The following is a 20,548-nucleotide window of genomic DNA, read 5'->3' as shown; positions in this document are numbered from 1 at the left end:
AAATATATGGAGTATCATCACCTGAGATATTTATAGCATATAGACAGTATATGACATGAATGTATAACAAGTGGCTGTTCCTTTTGGGAGACAAGGAAGTAGCTGAGCTTTTCACAACTCCCATAAACTATAATGTAGAGAGCAGAATGAAGAGTGCTGAACAGGGGGATCAACGAACCCCAATTCTCAGGGATCCAAGATATTTATGAAACATCTGGAGGATATGTCCTATAGTGTACCCCTTTAAAGAATCATTCCAAGTAAAACTAAAGCACTGTGTTATGCCTAGTGCAGGGCCTGAGGGTAAATGACACAGGGATTTAAAAAAACTAAAATAAAAAATAACAATACTACCAGTAGTGTCAGCCACACAATGCACCATTAGGACTGACCTGTCCTAGTCCTGTTCTGCACGCCGCCCTTCCCCGCTGCTCCTTTTTTCTCCGACATGGAAAATAGCAGCCACTAGATGTATCCTCTGTCCTGCACTAAAATCTATGATCAATGCAGGGAATAGAGAACGAAGCTGCCGTCTAATTTCAGCTCTCCATTCTCTGCATCAGAAGGATGCTGCTGTTTTTTCATAGTCTTAGGCCCCATGCACACGACAGCAAAAAACCTCCATTTTTGCGGACCGCGATTGCGGTCCGCAAAAACAGAGCCATTCACTTTCATTGAACACTGACACCTTTCCGTAGCACTACGGAAGGGTGTCAGTGCCGTGGAAATGTTCCGGGAATTATGGAACATGTCCGTTCTTTCGCATTTTGCGGGCCGTGCTCCCATACTTTGTATGGGAGTACGGCCCGAAAATGCGGCTGTCAGTGAGCGGCCGGCCGTGCCCGCAATCGCGGGCCGTGATTGCGGGCACGGTCGTGTGCATGGGGCCTCAACTATCTTGTCTGTGTCCTGATAGCTGGGTACCGACCAAAATGGCAAGTTCTGATGCCTGGTTAAGACTCATTCAGACACAAGCTGACCCTTTAGACTCATTCACTATGAAGTGAAAGCTACTGAGAAATGGCAAATGTACTCAAGGGAATTTATCATAAACTAAAACAGATGAAACCCCAGAAATTGGTTACTGATAGACTTTCACTTTAGAGAACCGTAGGCTCAAGGATGGAAGAGCGTAGTTTCTACAAAAAAGTAGGATGCACACACTATCTGCATGCAGTGCACAGACTTATAATACAATCACATAGAAGTGACACCTACCTGCTCCATGCCAAGGATATCTCCATATTTTACATAAGCAATAGGTATTGTTAGGCTTTCATATCCACTTCTGTTGTCTGTTGGGCGAAGCTGTAATAAACAGTATTGTGTTAACATTGCATCTGTAAGGCCTCATGCACACGGCCGTGCCCGTAATCACGGCCGCCACCGCAATTTCGGGCCATGCTCCCATACAAAGTATGGGAGTGCGGCCCGTAAAAATCTAAAAGTAGGACATGCTCCATAATTCACGGAACGGTTCTACGGCACGGACACCTTTCCGTAGCGATACGGAAAGGTGGCCGCAGCCAATAGAACCGTATTGCGGTCCGCAATTACAGTTTTTTTTACGGTCGTGTGCATGGGGCCTAAGGGCCTAGTTAACATTAAGCTCAGGAAACCTTCTGAACGTCTGCCTCATATAGAGGTTACAGGGCATAGATAACAGAACACAATCATGAGATGAGATATAGCCATGCAATACTTGCTGACCGAGTGGTTTTTTCCCCCCATTCTTTTCAATGTTTAAAGCCTATGGTCACCTTGAAGTAAGTTTCTAAAATTTCATTCTATATATATATATATATTTTTTTTGAATTGTTAAAAATTAATTTGACAATGCATCTACAGGCATTCAATCACATCCATATATAATTACAACAGAGTAGATCACGTTGAGTTAGTCTGCAGAATACTATATTGGCCATCATTGCCCCATGTCCTTTATACTGAGCACCAATGGTATAACCCCAGCTACTGTTCTTTTCAAAATTCACGCCTCACTTTCTCCTCTGACTGTTCACTTGCTATACTGAGATGGGGGGGTACCTTTTAAACACCCTTTTTATGATTAAGATCCGTAATGTTTTATCGCATGTCCGTAAATGTATACAGTTTCGCTTTATGGCCATGTACAGATGTAGCCAAGTGTATCTTGACTGATAACTTGCTGCAGTGTGATATCGCACAACAAAAGCCATTGAAAAAGTCAAGTTAAAGTTTCTTGCCACTGTGTATTTAATGAGTGGAGTCAAGATAAAGATGGCTACATCTGTATGATGCCATTGTGCACAAATGGCACAAGCGGTCACTTTTTCAGGTACCCCATGAGCTCTAAGCAAGCGGAACCATGCAGCAGCTAAAAAAAAAAAATTATCAATCCAACTACAAATTAGATTTTCTCCTTAGAGGGGTTTTCTGGGACTTGGATATTTATATCGGATCGGTGGAGGTTCGACTCCTGGCATCCCCATTGATCAGCTAATAGAAGTGGCTGCAGCCCTCTGTTGAGCGCTTTGGCCTCTTCATTGCTTATCTTCCATTCGGTAGTGGCAGTGCCCACTTGAATGGGACTTAGCTGTAAAGAGCTGAAGTACCCGGCACAGCCACTACCGAATGTACAGAGCTGTGCCTGGTAAGCAGTTAAGAGGGTGCAGCTCTCACGCTCCACAGCGTTGTGGCCCCTTCAATCAGCTGCTATGGGGCTCAGTGGGGGTGACAGGAGTTGGACCCCCATAGATCTTAGATTTATCCTTAGGATAGGTCATTAATATGTTTATGAAATAAAAACATGGTGCTCCATAGTGAAGAAACCATTTGGGTATGAAGAGATGAGACACGGAAAGATATAGAACTGCTCACCTGTGCTAAGAACAGGCACAACTCTGCACAGTAGCTTTGAGCAGTTTAGAAACCAGACGGAGATCGTCCTTTGACCAATTCTGCAATAAAGCACGCTGCAATATGTAGCATGGGAAAAAACAAGGCAGAATGGGCACTGTTGGAGCCACCATGTTACTCAGACCATAGCCGCATTATATCATTATGCCTGTATCCATCCGGTACCCAGTGCATTTAACTATCCCTCTAATGTTCCGACCATCTCATCAACAGACGCAATCACGAGCAAACATTTAACTTGTCCGCAGCCACAACTAAGCATACTAAACGGGGAGCTCCTCTGCCCCCCCCCCCCCCCATTTCTGTATCCCTGCTGTTAAGCATTTGATTACTAGGACAATCTGCTTTGCCGCATGGCGGTCCCTTTTCTAATGAATTGCTGACGGGACCTTTCTTTCCTTCCCCAGCTTCCGTACACCAACTCCCTGTTAGGCTGGGTTCACACGTGGCGGAATTTCACTTAAATTCCGCTGCGGACACTCCGCAGCGTTAATCCGCAGCGGAGCCGTTTGTCCATTGACTTACACTTTAATTTAGCAGTGTTCGTTTAGACGAGGCGTAAAATTCCGCTGCGGAGCATAGGCTGCGGAGCGGAATTTGGTGTCCGCAGCATGCTCTGTCTGTTGCGGAGCAGTGGCGGACTCATGGCGGAATTTCTCCATTGACTTCAATGGAGATTCTAAATTCCGCAATGAAGTCCGCAGCTGTCATGCACATGTTATGTGTGCTGTGGATCCGTCTTGCTTTTTTAACTTGACATTTCTTCATACTGGCTGGACCTATGTATTTCTAGGTCTACAGCCAGACTGAGGAAGTCAATGGGGCTCCCGTAATGACGGGAGCGTTGCTAGGAGACGTCTGTAAATAGTCACTGTCCAGGGTGCTGAAAGAGTTAAGCGATCGGCAGTAACTGTTTCTGCACCCGGGACAGTGACTACCGATCCCAATATACATGTATCTGTAAAAAAAATGAAGTTCATACTTACCGAGAACTCCCTGCTTCTGTCTCCAGTCCGGCCTCCCAGGATGACGTTTCAGTCTAAGTGACGGCTGCAGCCAATCACAGGCTAATAACAGGCTGCAGCGGTCACATGGACTACCGCGTCATCCAGGGAGATCGGGCTGGATGCCGAAGGAGGGACGCATCACCAAGACAACGGGCGGTAAGTATGAATTTCCTTGACTTTCACAAGGGAAAGTGCTGTCCCTTCTCTCTATCCTGCACCGATAGGGAGAAGGGAAGTACTTTTACCGCAGTCCGCAGCAGCTAGTCCGCATCAATTTACTGCACATTTTGTGCAGATCCACAGCAGAATCTGCAACGCAGATTCTGTGCGGCATTGATGCGGACAGTTGCGGAGGAAATCCGCCACGTGTGGTCATGCCCTTAGCGTTCTGTAGCCTTGACGACGATGGAAGCACGCTAATTGGTCCACGCTCAATCACCATGGCGATTCTGCCTTACACACATTATTTGACTTGACCTTACATGTTTTATAACTCAGAAAATCAATAGTTTCTGCTTAACCTGGAAGCTCTGCGATTGGACCGTTTGTTGTTTTTAGATGCTGATTTCATTAGTCTTTTCTCATATCTTTACTATATGGTAAGGTTTTAATTGCCATTCTGTGCTATTGAAGTTTTATCACTTTCTCTAAGTTGTTTAATACAATGTATTACTTATTATCTGGAAGTACTTTGACGGATTATATTTTTACTGTCAAATTAACATATGGCCTTTACTCTTTTGTCCCTAACCCCTTGACTATGATATTGTGCCACTTTCTTTTCCCTCCTTTTTGTTGTGTATACAGACCCTTGCATACTGTACATATGTTATATTGATCTGAGGAAGGCACCGCCTCGGTGCTGAAACGCGTAAAATTTTATAAATACATTGAAACAGATCCAAGTCTTTGTCTTTCATCCAGCAGAGCCCATTATTCCTTTTTTTTTTTTTCTCCTATACCCATGCGATCCTAAGGATAGGTCATCAATAACAAAGTCCTGGAAAAACCCTTTAAAGCTTAAAGGGGTTGTCCAGGAATAAAACTTATTTATATTTTAACATAATTAGACATATATAAGTAACTTTTTAATATAGTGTAAATTTACCTCTGGCTTCGTTCTGATTTGCAGTCACGCGACAGCACCGAGAGTAAATTTTTAATTTCCCGTGACGTTCCGTGTCTTTGCTCAGCCAGCACTTCCGGCGGAGCAGGGCACGGCGCGTCATCAACTACATTTACAGGCAGTGGGCCGGGCGGAAGTTTCATGAGCTCTTCAGAGCTCCGCCTCCTCTGGTCCCGCCGCCTGTAAACATAGTTTATGACGTGCCGTGTCTCTACACAGCAGGAAGTGCTGGCTGAGCAGACATGGAACGTCATCTCTGATTGTACACGCCCCTCCTCCTCCTATCTCTGACTTCATTACTGCCTGCTCGTCTCCTCTCATCGCCCACCCCCCCCCCACCCCCGGCGGCGGCACCCCCCTGATGGTATATACAGTTATTACAAGGTTATATAAATACATGGATGATGGGGGTTATATAAATACAGGGATGATGGGGGTTATATACAGGAATCATGGGGCCATCATCCATGTATATAACCCCCATCATCTCTGTGTATTACCGCCATTAACACTGTATATAACCACCTTCATCCCTGTATAGGATGTTGGGGGTAATGCACAGGGATAATGGGGTATAATACACAGGGATGATGAGGTAATACACATATATTGGGGGTTATATAATGGGGTAATACACAAAGATGATGGTGGTTATATACAGGGATGGTGAGGTAATAAACAGGGATGATGGGGGTTATATACCGGGATCATGAGGTAATAAATAGGGATGATGGGGGTTGTATACAGGGATAATGAGGTAATACAAGGATGATGAGGTAATACACAGGGATGATGGGGGTTACATATAGGTTGTATACAGGTATGATGGAGTTATATCATCCGAGTGTATAACCCCAACATCGCTGTATATAACCCCCATCATCCCGGTGTGATTATTACTGGGCGTGTGACTGTGCGGGGAGCTGGGTGCCTGTAATTAGAGCAGGGAATGATCCTGTGAACATAGAGGGGCGTGGCAATATGCAAATAGCTCAGATGCTGTGGAGGGAGGAAAGGGGGATGTAAGCTGTCTCCTCAGATGCAGCAAGGGATCATGGGTATGGTGGGTTCAAAGATAGGAAACAGCACAGGACCAGAAGCAAGGGATGTAAACAAACAGGAAGAGCAGCAGTGACTATTGAGATCAAACAGAAACTGGTTAGGAAGTATGTAGGGGGTTTTAGGGAAGGCAAACCATGGCTGGGGGACAGTTTTTAGAAAATATTTTTTTCCTGGCAAACCCCTTTAAAGCCTTAAACTTTTAGCATTATACTCCAGACACTTACCAGGCCATCTTTACTTGCCACAAGTAACATTTTTGCATTGCTATTCTGAGCGATCATAGCCTTGTCCAAAATTGAGCAATTCCCCATCATCACCACCACTGCTTTATCCTGCAGACCTGTGGGGGGTACTTCTGAATCGCTGCACAGCCAGGCTGAACTTAGATTTTCTAGCTTGTAATACATCTAAAAGACAAAAAGAAAGTGAGTCCATTTTCAAACTATTTTATTAATATTAAAAAAAACAAAAAAATAAAATAAAATAAAAAAACACCCTACAGTCCTGGCCAAAACTGTTGAGACTGACACAAATTTTGTTTTTCACAAAGTTTGCTGCTTCAGTTTTTATAGTGGCAATTTGCATTAACTCTAGATTGTTAAGAAGAGTGATCAGTCGAATTGAAATTAATTGCATAGTCATTCCTTGCCATGAAAATTAACTTAATCCCAAAAAAACAATTTTCACTGCATTTCAGCCCTGCCACTAAATGACCTGAAAACATAATTTCAGTGATCTTCTCGTTAGCTGAGGAGAAAGGGTTAATGAGGACAAGGCAGCTGATATCACTCTGTCATGCTGATTGAATTATAAGAGCATGGTTGCTTTAAAAAGGGGGATGGTGCTTGAAATCATTGTCTTTTTCTGTTAACCATGGTTACCTCCAAGGAAACACAAGCAGTTATCATTGCTTTGCATCAAAAGGGCTTTACAGGCAAGGACATTGCTGCTTAGAAGATTGCCCCTAAATCAACCATTTATCGGATCATTAAGAACTTCAAGAAGAGAGGTTCAATTGGGGTGAAGAAGTCTTCAGGGCACCCAAGAAAGTAAAGCAAGTGCCAGGACCATCTTCTAAAGAGGAGCTACAGGATCGGTTCAACAACAGTGCAGAGCTTGCTCAGAAATGGTAGCAGACAGGTGTTAGTGCATCTGTACGCACAGTGAGGCGAAGGTTTTTGGAGGCTGGCCTGGTGTCAAGAACGCCAGAAAAAAAGTTACTTTTCTCAAATAAAAACATCGACAGCCTGAGATTCTGCAGGAAGTACATGGATTGGACTGCAGATAACTGGGCTAAAGTTATGTTCTCTGATGAAGCCACCTTCAGACTGTCCAAAGAAGAAAAGATGAGCGCTACCATGAGTCCTGTGTCATCCCAACAGTAAAGAATCTTGAAACAATTCATGTGTGGGGTGGCTCACTCAGAATTTTGCCTAAGGACACTACCATGAATAAAGAATGGTATCTAAACATCCTCTAAGAGCAGCTTCTCCCAACGATCCAGGAGCAATTTTGTGATGAACAATGCTTTTTCCAGCATGATGGAGCACCATGTCACAAGGCAAAAGTGATAACTAAGTGATAAAAACACAGAAATTGTAATACACTTCAAGTACTGATTAGGCAAGAATGGGTTGGCATCAGTCAGGATTTGGCCCAAAAACGGATATCTAGCATGCCAGGGCGAAATGCAGAAGTCTTGAAAAAAGAAGGGTCAACACTGTAAATTTTGAGTCTCTGCATAAACTAGATGTATTTGTCAATAAAAGTTCAAAACCGTATGAAATGCTTACAATTGTAGATCAGTATACCATAGAAACATCTGAGTTAGGCTTCCTTCACATCTGCGTCAGGGCTCCGTTTCGTCGCAGCTTTCTGTCGGAATGGAGCCCTGACTGACACAAACTGAAACCATAGGTTTCCGTTTCCATCACCATCGATTTCAAGTCAGGGCTCTGTTCCAACAGAAAGCTCAGACGGAACGGAGCCCTGACGCAGATGACAACGAAGCCTAAAATATCTAAAAAAAACGAAGCAGCAAAATTTGAGTCAGTCTCAAAACTTTTGGTCAGGACTGTACAGTTAAGGAGCATTTTTTGACCAGTATCCGATGCCTAGTTCATACTAAAACGTTGTGCCAGTTTTACCCCAATATACCATGGATACTGCTCAGAAGAAGTATAGTTACTATCTGTGTGTGGAAGAAACGTACTCTACATTTACGTGATTTCTACGGGAAAAAAACCATACATATATGTTGTGCAATAACTTACAACATTGGTGTAAGATGTTGGGAGGGCTGTCCATGAAGAATTGTACGTGATGCAATAATCTTTTCCGGAATGCGACACCCCATCGCCAACTGCATGCAAAATTCCATGAGTTGCACGGATCTGTAAAATAAATACAGCTTTGTTTGAGGCCACATCAAGAAAACATACAGTAGGTTATGCGAATGTTCTCACTTTATTTGACAATGGAAAGGCGTTCTGAGACCAAAACAAACAGAGGGAGAAAAAAAAAAAAGTTAGATTACTTTCTATATGCAGTTATTAACACATAAGGAAAGCCTGTCACCAGTTTCCTTATATAGGGGAGTACATAGCCGTTCTACACACTGTATACAGGAGACCTGAGCGCTAAATCTTCCTGCCGCCAATGTAAATTATGCTGGAGGTGTTTAGTACTGGTCACATGATCAATAAGAAACCCGGCTGATACATGGATTTACTGGATACAAATGGACTGGGGTCCGGAAGATTCCCTTTTTATTTTTTACTAGATAGAATAGCACAGCATGCTACGCTAATATATGAAGATTTTTTGTGCTGGCCATTCATTAGATATTTCCGATGGCTGTTTTCTGAACGACTTATCGTTCATCATTGGTCTGTAAAGGTTCTCATTTTGGTTTAGAACGCCATAAGTTAAAAACAACCAATATCCGATAGATCACTACATCAGCCGGCAGAAAATGGTTTAAATTAAATCTGCCTTTTTGTCTGTCAAAAGTTTCAGTCTATGGCCAGCTTGTGGTCTGTTCATACTGCGTTTTGTGTGTGTGTCGGGAGGATTTCCCAACATATACCACTGACAGATTCCATTGTATAGACATAGCCCATACGCTGCCATGTTAATAAACATATATACTACGCAGTATATGTTTTTTGTAGGATGCCTTTGCATGGAATAGCTTAACAGACTACACTGTTCCATATAGTTAAAAAAAGGTATACTAACTTATACCAGCCAACCAACCAACCCTGAGGGTATGTGCACACACAAACGCAAAAACAAGTGAAAATACGAAGCTGTTTTCAAGGGAGAACAGCTCCTGATTTTCAGACGTTTCTTAAGCCACTCGCATTTTTCGCTGCGTTTTTTACGCCCGTTTTTGGAGCTGTTTTTCAATAGAGTCAATGAAAAACGGCTCCAAAAAATGTCCCAAGAAGTGACATGCATTTCTTTTTCGTGGCCGTTTTTTACGCAGCCGTTTTGAAAAACGGCCGCGTAAAAAAAGTCCGTCAGAACAGAACGCCGTTTTCCCATTGAAATCAATGGGCAGATGTTTGGAGGCGCTCTGCTTACCATTTTTCGGCCGTTTACGGCCCGAAAAAGGTTCTGAAAATAAGCCGTGTGAACATACCCTTACTGTTCCCATTCCAAGTTCTGTACTGGAAGTTTATTATTAGGCCCTGTTCACCGCGACAAAAAACATGCCTCTAATTTCAATGGGAGGCGGAGGCGTTTTTTCCCCGCATTCGAAAAAAAACTCTCGCAGGAAAAAGAAGCGCCATGCCCTTTCTTCGGGTCTCTCTGTCTCTGACCTCCCATAGACATCAATGGGAGGCAGAGAAAGTGTTTTTCACTGCGTTTTTTTGGCCCCAATGCTCAATGGCCGCGATCAAAAAACGATGCGAAAAATGCTGCAAACGCACTGCAGGTCAGTCAAAATCTGTCTCAAACTTCCAGACGGAATTGTGAGGCAGATTTTTTTCTGCCTGCACAAAACTCAGTGTGAACAGGGCCTTATTATAATAATAATGTATTCAAAACCACAACAAAAGACCACATAAATAGACGTGTTTTTACGACACCACTACATACACTGCGCATTCGCCGATTACGTCACACTACACCCAGGTATAGTGTGACGTAATCAGCGCATGTGCAGTACAGCCGATTAGACCAGTGAAACTTCAGGCATGTACTGCGCACGCGGCGATTCAGAATCGGAGCCGCGGGCACGCTCAGCAGAATACGGGGCCAGGCATGAACACGGCTTTCACATTACCTGGCCCCTGTCAATCAAAGAAGGACGGGAGGGACGGACTGGGCACGACGCCCTCGTTGCTCCAAAAATCAAATTTACATATAAGGAATAAAGTGATTTTCTCTGCAACGGAGCCACTCAGCTGAAAAATGAAAACAGCGTTCTATTCATGTGCGGCTACACTATATTACTGAGCTGCTGCTTTAATAGGCAAATTTCTGGTGACTGACTCCCCTTAAAGGAGTTGTCCACTCATAGACATCACAGAGGACAGGGAAGGTCCTTGCTCGGGACCCCTCTATAACAGCTAGTGCATTTAACCACTGCAAAGAGTGACTTTGGTCTGGTTGTCTCAGTGTGACCATGCATTATAGTGTCGCTCATTAACTGCAGAGGGCGCTGTGTCATATAACAATTCCAGTGCTGGGGAAATGTGCGAGGTCAGGCAGCTCCCTGGCAGCAGGGTGACCACACAAGGGGATGGTCATCACTGGAAAAAGCCTAGAACATTAAATATCCCTTTAAACTAAAAATATAAAAGGGAAATGCAAGAGATTATAATAACGGTTAGGCCTCAAGCACACATCCGTTGCTATTTGTACGGCCATAAATCACGGATCTGTCAAACACGAACCGGACACGGATGGCTTCTGTGTGTGGTCCGTTGTTTTAACGGACCAAATGAATAAAAAGGCAGAGACTGATCCGAGAAAAACGAACAGGAGTAGGACCTGTTCTATCATTCGTGGAACGGACACATGAAACATTAAAATAACGGAAGTGTGCGTGGCCCCATAGAAATGAATGGGTCCATGCGCTATCTGTTAAAAAAACAGCACAGTGAAGCATTTCACTGAAGTGTGCTTGAGGCCTTAGACAAATGCTTGGTAACATTTCTGTTGTTGGATATAACTTTATACTTAATTTTAATAATTTTAAGCCTGTACATTTACTGTTCGTGCACAACTGGCTGATTTTATGGAAAACATTATTATCTCCTAAAAAATGTGCAAACCTATGATCTAAGATACTGGAAGTTCCATTCTGTAAATCTGATGTCCAGCATAGGATATAAACATTTCCTGCCATTCCGATATCAATTATTGATAAAGCAACATAAATACAGGATTGTTAGGCTGGAATCACACGAGCATGTTCGGTCCGTAATGGACGGAACGTATTTCGGCCACTAATCCCGGACCGAACACAGTGTAGGGAGCCGGGCTCCTAGCATCATAGTTATGTACGACGCTAGGAGTCCCTGCCTCGCTGCAGGACAACTGTCCCATACTGTAATCATGTTTTCAGTACGGGACAGTAGTTCCACAGCGAGGCAGGGACTCCAAGCGTCGTACATAACTATGATGCTAGGAGCCTGGCTCCCTGCAGTGTGTTCGGTCCGGGACTTGCGGCCGAAATACGTTCCGTCCATTACGGACGTAACATGCTTGTGTGAATCCAGCCTTAGGAAACGCGATGTCAGGAATAATTTAGGAATGGATGACTCCTGCTGTCTAGACCAGTTAATTCCGCCTTAATTAAAACACCCATCCATTAGTTAGGCTAAAAGCTTCTTAAGTGTAGTACAGATGGTGCACTGGTGCAGTTGTAATAACCAGCGGAGATTATCCAGGGGATCTGCGAAGAAACCTCTCTAATCGCTACAAGGCTTTGGAAAAAAATCATACTTTTCCAAGTGACACAGATATGAAACACAAGAACCATGTACTTGTATACAGACATGAAGTACCTCTATGGAATATCCGGAGGAAAATCAGAACGCTTAAAAACCACGACTTTATCCAGTGTAACAGTGCAAACTACTAAAAATTGTGGAGCCAGGTCAGGCTACAGTCACACGACAGTGAGAAAAAATGTCCATTAAGAACTGATCAACTGCCAGCTTTTCATGGCCATTTTGCATCAGTGTCTCTAAATTTTCATCCATTTTCAGTCCGTCTTTAATGGCCGTTTGACATCCCTTTTGCATCAGTTTTTCATGGCCGTTAAAAAACTGATGAATTTCATTGGTCAGGCTTTTTTTTTTTGTCCCAACCCCCTGAAAACACCCAAAGGAAGGTCAAATGTTCATCTAGACACTATTTACAGCCTCCCTGTGTGTGATGCCACACAGCCCCCCTGTATATCATGCCACACAGCCCCCCTGTATATCATGCCACACAGCCCCCCTGTATATCATGCCACACAGCCCCCCTGTATATCATGCCACACAGCCCCCCTGTATATCATGCCACACAGCTTCTCCCTGTATATCATGCCACACATCCTCTCCCTGTATATCATGCCACACAGCTTCTCCCTGTATATCATGCCACACAGCCTCTCCCTGTATATCATGCCACACAGCCTCTCCCTGTATATCATGCCACACAGCCTCTCCCTGTATATCATGCCAGACAGCCTCCCCCTGTCTATCATGCCACACAGCCTCTCCCTATCATGCCACACAGCCTCCCCCTGTCTATCATGCCACACAGCCTCCCCCTGTCTATCATGCCAGACAGCCTCCCCCTGTCTATCATGCCAGACAGCCTCCCCCTGTCTATCATGCCAGACAGCCTCCCCCTGTCTATCATGCCACACAGCCTCTCCCTATCATGCCACACAGCCTCTCCCTATCATGCCACACAGCCTCTCCCTATCATGCCACACAGCCTCTCCCTATCATGCCACACAGCCTCTCCCTATCATGCCACACAGCCTCTCCCTATCATGCCACACAGCCTCTCCCTATCATGCCACACAGCCTCTCCCTATCATGCCACACAGCCTCTCCCTATCATGCCACACAGCCTCTCCCTGTCCATCATGCCACACAGCCTCCCCGTATATCATGCCACACAGCCTCCCCGTAGATGATGCCACACAGCCTCCCCGTAGATGATGCCACACAGCCTCCCCGTAGATGATGCCACACAGCCTCCCCGTAGATGATGCCACACAGCCTCCCCGTAGATGATGCCACACAGCCTCCCCGTAGATGATGCCACACAGCCTCCCCGTAGATGATGCCACACAGCCTCCCCGTAGATGATGCCACACAGCCTCCCCGTAGATGATGCCACACAGCCTCCCCGTAGATGATGCCACACAGCCTCCCCGTAGATGATGCCACACAGCCTCCCCGAAGATGATGCCACACAGCCTCCCCGAAGATGATGCCACACAGCCTTACCCGAAGAAGACCGTGCTGCATCGGTAAGGTCTCTCGTCTTCACTGGATCTGCGGCGACGCGATGACGCTCACCGATGCAGCTCGTCTTCACGAGAGGTCTCTCGTCTTCACGCGAGGTCTCACGCCTTTGCGCGATCTGAAAAGGCGGCGTGATGACATCATCGCGTCGCCTTCGCAGAACTCGTGAAGACGAGAGACCACACCTGAAGAGGTCGGTGCTGCATCGGTGAGTGTCATCGAGCCACCGATAGCGAGCTAGGGAACTAGTAGTTCCTTTGCCAATCCTCATGTCACAGATCCGTTTTTAACGGTTGTTACATGTATTGACAGCCGTTAAAAACTGATCCATCGACTTCTATGGGGACCGTCAGGCCGTGAAAACGGCCAAAAATAGGACAAGTCCTATTTTTTGACGCCCATTATTCACGGGCCGTTAAAAAAACGGCTGTGTGAATACACCCATAGAATATCATTGTTCTGAAAACGGCCGTGTGACAGCCGTTAAAAGAACGGGACTTGCTTATTTTAGGGAGCGTTTGGATAAGACACTTGGAGGACTGTTGCCCGGAAAAATACATCCGCATGTACAAGCTGTTTTATGGCAGCCAGGACTGGATCTGCAGGGTTATGGTTGGAATGTTTATGTATGCAAATCATTAATAGACTTGTTAAAATGGCTCCAAGACGACACTTACTATATTTTTACTAGTTCTTCCTTAAGGCCCTTTTATACTGGGCAATTATCGGGCAGACAAGCACTCATAGAACGCTCCTTGCTGATAATTGCCCTGTGAAAACAAGGCAGCGATCAGCAGATTAACGAGCAAGCGCTCAATCATCTGCTGGTCGCATCATTTTAAAAAACTGAAATATTATCGCTGTCGGCAGCACATCGCCCTGTGTAAACGGAGACGCGCTGCCGACATGATAATAATGTATGGGGACGAGAGATCAGAGTAACGACCGCTCGTCCCCATCCATAGCTCCATGTGACAGGAGCAAACGAGCTCCTATCAACAAACTGTCTCGTTGATCGCCACTTGCTGCACTGGACAAAATTGGCCGGTGTAATAGGGTCATTAGCCTCTGTTCACATCATGCTTTCCCTTTACGGACAGAGTATATGTTGAGGAAATCTCCTGTTGTGCAACTTTATGCCATACAGTTGCATACGTTATCCCTAGAATCCCATGTTAAAAAGACCTTTACTGTGTGGTATATATGTTCTGTTCCTGGTTTTGGCTTAAGTCCCATCCACATGACCGTAAAAAATCTCCGTAATTGTGGACCGTAATACGGTCCCCAATTACAGACCCACCCGGTTCTATTGGCCGCGGACACCTTTCCATATCGCTACGGATAGGTGTCCGTTCCGTAGAACCGTGACGGGAATTATGCAGCATGTCCTACTTTTCGTATTTTACGAGCCGTGCTCCCATACTTTGTATGGGAGAACGGCCCGAAAATGCAGCCCGCGGGCACAGACGTGTGCATGAGGCCTTAAACTGCACTGTGGGAACTCAGCCTAAGGCCTGCTGCACACGGGGCGCAAATGCTACAGACTTTACTTCCGGAATATCCATGTGGAAATTCTGCAGTGTAAGGCCTGATTTACACGAGCGTGTGCGTTTTGCGCACGCAAAAAACACAGCGTTTTGCGTGTGCAAAAGGCACTTAAAAGCTGCGTGTGTCATCAGCGTATGATGCGCGGCTACGAGATTTTCTCGCAGCCGCCATCATTATGACACTCCGTTTGGATGTTTGTAAACAGAAAAGCACGTGGTGCTTTTCTGTTTACATTCAGAGTTTGACAGCTGTTGCGCGAACCACGCAGTTCGCACGGAAGTGCTTCCGTGCGGCATGCGTGGTTTTCACGCACCCATTGACTTCAATGGGTGCGTGATGCGCGAACAGCGCACAAAGAAAGGACATGTCGTGAGTTTTACGCAACACACTCGCGCTGCGCAAAACTCACGCACTGTCTGCACTGCCCCATAGCCTAATATAGGTGCGTACGACACGCGTGAAAAGCATGCGCGTATATTACGCTCGTGTAAATGATGCCTAATACAGTAGCAGCGAAGTGGATGAGATTTTAAATCTCATTCACACGCTGCAGAAAAAATCTGCAGAAAACACATGTGGAAATTGACCTGCCGTGCAAATTTCACAAAATTCGGGACGGAAATAATGCAGCGTTTCCATCCCATGTGCAGGAGGACTAAGGGGGTCTGTCCTGGGGAAACATTTCCTTTAATTTGGCAAACATTGATAAATATATCCTACAGCTTGAGACCTCATGCACACGGCTGTGAACGTAATCACGGCCCCCGATTGCAAGCACAGCCGGCCAACGGCCGCATTTTCGTACCGTGCTCCCATACATAGTATGGGAGCACAGCCCGTAAAATCCGAAAAGTAGGATATGCTCCATAATTCCCAGCATGGCTCTACGGCACAGACAACTATCCGTAGCGCTACGGAAAAGGTGTCCGCGGCCAATGGAACCGGGTGGGTCCGTAATTGCGGACTGTGTTGCGGAGCTTTTTTTACGGTCGTGTGCGTGCGGCCTGAAGCTGAACAAGCCGTGCCACTTTTAAAGATAAATGTGAAGAAGTAGTCGGCACGCAAACAAATGTGGTTCATAAATTGTTTCGTTTTATTGTACTGTATTCAATGCCATGGGCAGAGTGCGTGCAACGTTTCGGTCCAGAGACCTTCGTCAGGCACTAGAACCCCGTTGGCGTGGATATATCCTGTCATTGAGCGCTGTCGTTCGCCAAAAACAAGCGGTAAACCGCCATACGAACGACAGCGCTCAACGACAGGATATACCCACGCCAACGGGGTTCTAGTGCCTGACGAAGGTCTCTGGACCGAAACGTTGCACGCACTCTGCCCATGGCATTGAATACAATACAATAAAACGAAAGAATTTATGAACCACATTTGTTTGTGTGCCGAATACTTCTTCACATACGATTGGGTTGGGACCCTATTCGTGCACCTCCTTCAGTCTAGGGCACTCTGAACCAATACCGACTTTTAAAGATAAAATTCAGAAAGGACTTTAATGTTACCAAATGGCACAAATGTTAAACATGGCAGGAGGCTCTTACGCCAGTATTTTACTTCTAACAAATGTATATTCTGCACTATTAATATATTACAAAGTGTTGGTAATATTAGGTAAATGTAACAATGCGTACGAGAGAAAATAAAAGGGTTATAGTAAGGCCCATGCACAAGACCGTGCTTTTGTGTCCGCAATTTATCCGCATTTTTGCAGTTAAATCGCGGACCCATTAATTTCTGTCCTTGTTGCGAATCCGTGAATGCTGATGACACACGAATGCACAACAAATGATTTTTGTATACAAATGGACCACAACGGATCCGTGGTTTTGTGGCCCGCAAAACCACTAGTCATGTGCATTAGGACTATGAGAATACACATTTACTAGTCCACCAGCCTCTGTCACCCCTATTCTGTATGACACGCTCCCCAAAATCTGCCCAGGGTGGAGATAGGCCTAATAGATAGGCATCAATTTCTTTTATTTGGCTGGAGTATTGAAATGCCAGGTTTCAGTTTCACTTTTGGCAACAATAGGCAGTATGAGAATAAATCTAGGGCAAAACGTCAACTTTGGTGGCGACTCAGCATCCAAAGACCGCTGTGTCGTGCTGCGTACATCGCAGTAATGTAAGTAAATGTGGTCGCTTTGCGGTGTCGCGGCAGATTTTGGGTCACGAAGCGACCACATAAACTCTCACTAACTGCGACGCAGACAGGGCGACACAGCGGTCTTTGGACACCTGACCTGTGTCACAGCCATGTAACCCCAGTCTAATAGCAAACTGATTCTCTCATTGTATTGCAAAGGCTGGCAGATTGGTGGTATATTAATATTGGTCAGTTCATCTCGAGTCCTAAATAATGTGAAAAACACGTATACGCTTTATATAAGATGCCGGAAAAGGGCTACTTAGAGCGGGAAGTTTAGCAGTGGGGTAGGGGGATCACTCTTGCTTCGGGGAAGTTTTTGAGTTTCACTCGTCAGGTGTATTTATCTGACAGGATTTGGATAAACTATATTTGATTGTTTTACTTCCAAAGACTTAATGAGGATTGTTAACAGTATTGATCATTGTTATTCGCGATCATGTAAAGATCTTTCTGTGGAACTAGAAGTTGCAGCATAGCTCACATTACAGTGGCATATTATATGTATCTTATATACCCCCGATGTGTCCTGATCATCCAGGCAGGTAGTGTCTATTAGCATACAGCCCATGGTTGTCAGTCCCAGCATTGTTGTCATAGTGACCAGTGTCAATACATTACCTGAGGTAAGTGCAGCAGTAATATGAGGCCCAGTAGACCGGACAGCTCCATTTCAGCTGTCAATCAGGACAGTCAGTCAGACAAGCGGACGGGCCGGGGATTCATGTAGGCAAAGCCGCACTAATTATGCGTCAGCAATAAGAATGGCTTCTTTCCGGGATCTTCACTTCCTGTCGGCCGATGACTCCCAGTAAACAAGCAGCGTAAAGAACAGGCTGGCTGCTCCCTTTTCGCCACTCTGTCCGAGGCAAGGAAAGCGCTGCGAGGTGTCGGTTCTGTCCCCGGCTCCGCCTACCAGGATCTGCATAGCAACAAGTGACGCTTCGCAAGGACGCTGTCTGGTGCTTTTCCTACGCATGCGCACACCTCTCATTTGTAGTCGCCTGTTTTGTCCATTGGACTTTCGATTCCGTGTTATAGTTTCCATGTGAATCAAACTGTCAGTCGGTCCTGCACTTTCCCGCTGAAACCAGACAAGCAGTTCTCATATTTGTCATTATCGTTCAGCCGCTAACCCGGTCATGGGCAGATAGAGAAATACCCGGCTTCTGTAGGTTCATACAGTGGAGATTTGATGTGTATTTTGCATGTAAACCAAAACTAGGAACAGAACCGACAAAGAATATAAATATTGGAGCCAATTCTGGTTTTGACTTAAAATCCATGCAAAATTTGCAGCTAATCTGTGCCATTTGAACAAGGAATTAGGATATATTCAAATGTCGCGGATTAGAGGTAAGAACTCACAGGCGGTAGTGACACACGCCAAAACCATGCCCTATTTGGTGACAAATGGCTATGCGATTTCACTGTTAGGCTGGGTTCACACACACTATTTACGTACGTAATTCGGGCGTTTTAGCCCCGAATTACGTCCGAAAATGCGGCTCAAAAGCGTCAGCAAACATTTGAATGGGTCTTACGATGTTCTGTGCCGATGGTCATTTTTTTTACGCGCCGCTGTCAAAAGGCGGCGCTTAAAAAAGACGCCCGCGTCAAAGAAGTGCCTGTCACTTCTTCAGACGTAAATGGAGCCGTTTTCCATGGACTCCATGGAAAAACAGCTACAATTACATCCGTAATGGACGCAGCGAAAGACCCCTGCACATGCCATTACGGCTGAAATTACGGTGCTGTTTTCTCCTGAAAACAGCACCGTAATTTCAGCTGTAACGGACGCTGCCGTGTGAACATACCCTTAGGGTATGTGCACACGATAACTGGTTTTTACGTCTGAAATTACAGACTGTTTACAGGAGAAAACAGCTCCGTCGTTTCAGACATAAATGCTCCTCGCATTTTGCGAGGCGTCATTGACGGCCGTATATTTGAGCTGTTCTTCATTGAATTCAATGAAAAACGGCTCAAATTACGTTCAAAGAAGTGTCCTGCACTTCTTTGCCGAGGCAGTCAATTTACGAGTCGTCGTTTGACAGCTGTCAAACGACGACGCGTAAATGACAGGTTGTCTGCACAGTACGTCGGCAATCCCATTCAAATGAATGGGCAGATGTTTGCCGACGTATTGTAGCCGTATTTTCAGACGTAAAACGTCTGAAAATAGGTCGTGTGAACCCAGCCTTACTGCGGTTAAAATCAGCAGGAAAAACGTATCTAAAAATCCTTATGTGTTTTTACTGCGATTTGGTGCATTTTTCGATGCGGTTGCATTTAAAAATACAACCACATAAAAAACAAAAAAACACATAACAATACACCCCAAGTTCATGTTTTTGTCAGGTATTTTTGAAACTAATTTTGAGGTGTATTTTCGAACCGTTTTTTTTTTTGAAGTGTCAATGGGAAAAACTAGCTTGTAAAACGCTTCAAGAAATGACATGTCACTTCTTGTTTACGAAGCGTATTTTTACGAGTTGTTTTTTAATTCAGCAGCTTAAAAAAAAAAACGTCTTGTATTAACTACACTGTATTTCCCCATCGAAATCAACGGGAAGCTGTTTGAAAGTGTTTTTTACGTGTATTTCGAAGCGTAATACAAGCGTTTTACGCTCTAAAATACGCCTGAAAATAAGCAGTGTAAACATAGAATAATAGTGCTCTTATCTTGCCTAGCCGATATACAATAGTAACAAGCCATGAGAAGTAGGGTGTCTGCATGGGTTTTAAAACCTTTAAAGAGAACCTTTCACCTCCCCATACATGTGCAGCTGAGTGCAGCATGTAATGGGGAGGGCTGAACAAGCCCTGGGGCACTTTACATTTTCTTCCTACCCTCCTCCGTTATTTAGATATCGGTGCCGTTATATTTGGCGCCCGATATTTAAATAACCCCCTGAACTGTCAATGGGGTGTGTAATGGCAAGGGGATATGTAACATCGCTGTGACACTGTCCAATCCGCTACGGCCAGCGTCACAGCAAGAGCTGGAGACAGGAGCGAATGCGCGCATGCACTCTCTCACACGTCAGCTCGTGGCAGACAAGGACAAGACTGTGTGATCTCTTGCGAGAGATCACATAGTCTTGTCCTTGTTTGCCGAGAGCTAGCGAGTGAGGAGCGTGCGTGCGCGTGCATGTGCTCACAACTCCGAGCTGCACACGCTCTTCTCTCTCTAGCTCTTGGTGTGGCACTGTCCGTAGCTGATTGGCCAGTGTCACAGCGATAGTAACACGCTCCT

General features: G+C 45.1%; 1 protein-coding gene across 2 annotated transcripts in view; it reads right to left on the bottom strand.

Annotated features, from left to right (window-relative positions):
* Positions 1–18,232, bottom strand: part of SPPL2A (signal peptide peptidase like 2A) — a 37,996-nt gene extending 19,764 nt beyond the window's left edge. The window contains exons 1-4 of one of the 2 annotated variants that reach the window (XM_075858050.1): positions 17,911–18,232; positions 8,367–8,486; positions 6,318–6,500; positions 1,219–1,308 (exon numbers count right to left, since the gene is read on the bottom strand). In XM_075858050.1, coding sequence (XP_075714165.1) covers positions 1,219–1,308; positions 6,318–6,500; positions 8,367–8,486; positions 17,911–17,961 — 444 coding nt within the window. In that variant the 5' untranslated portion in view covers positions 17,962–18,232. The remainder of the gene's footprint in view (positions 1–1,218; positions 1,309–6,317; positions 6,501–8,366; positions 8,487–17,910) is intronic. The other variant, XM_075858049.1, reaches the window with a different exon arrangement.
* Positions 18,233–20,548: the final 2,316 nt, after the last annotated feature.

The sequence above is a fragment of the Rhinoderma darwinii genome, chromosome 3, assembly GCF_050947455.1.
Source record: "Rhinoderma darwinii isolate aRhiDar2 chromosome 3, aRhiDar2.hap1, whole genome shotgun sequence".
In the NCBI taxonomy this organism is placed as follows: domain Eukaryota; kingdom Metazoa; phylum Chordata; class Amphibia; order Anura; family Rhinodermatidae; genus Rhinoderma; species Rhinoderma darwinii.
This window is presented reverse-complemented; position numbering and strand designations above follow the sequence as displayed.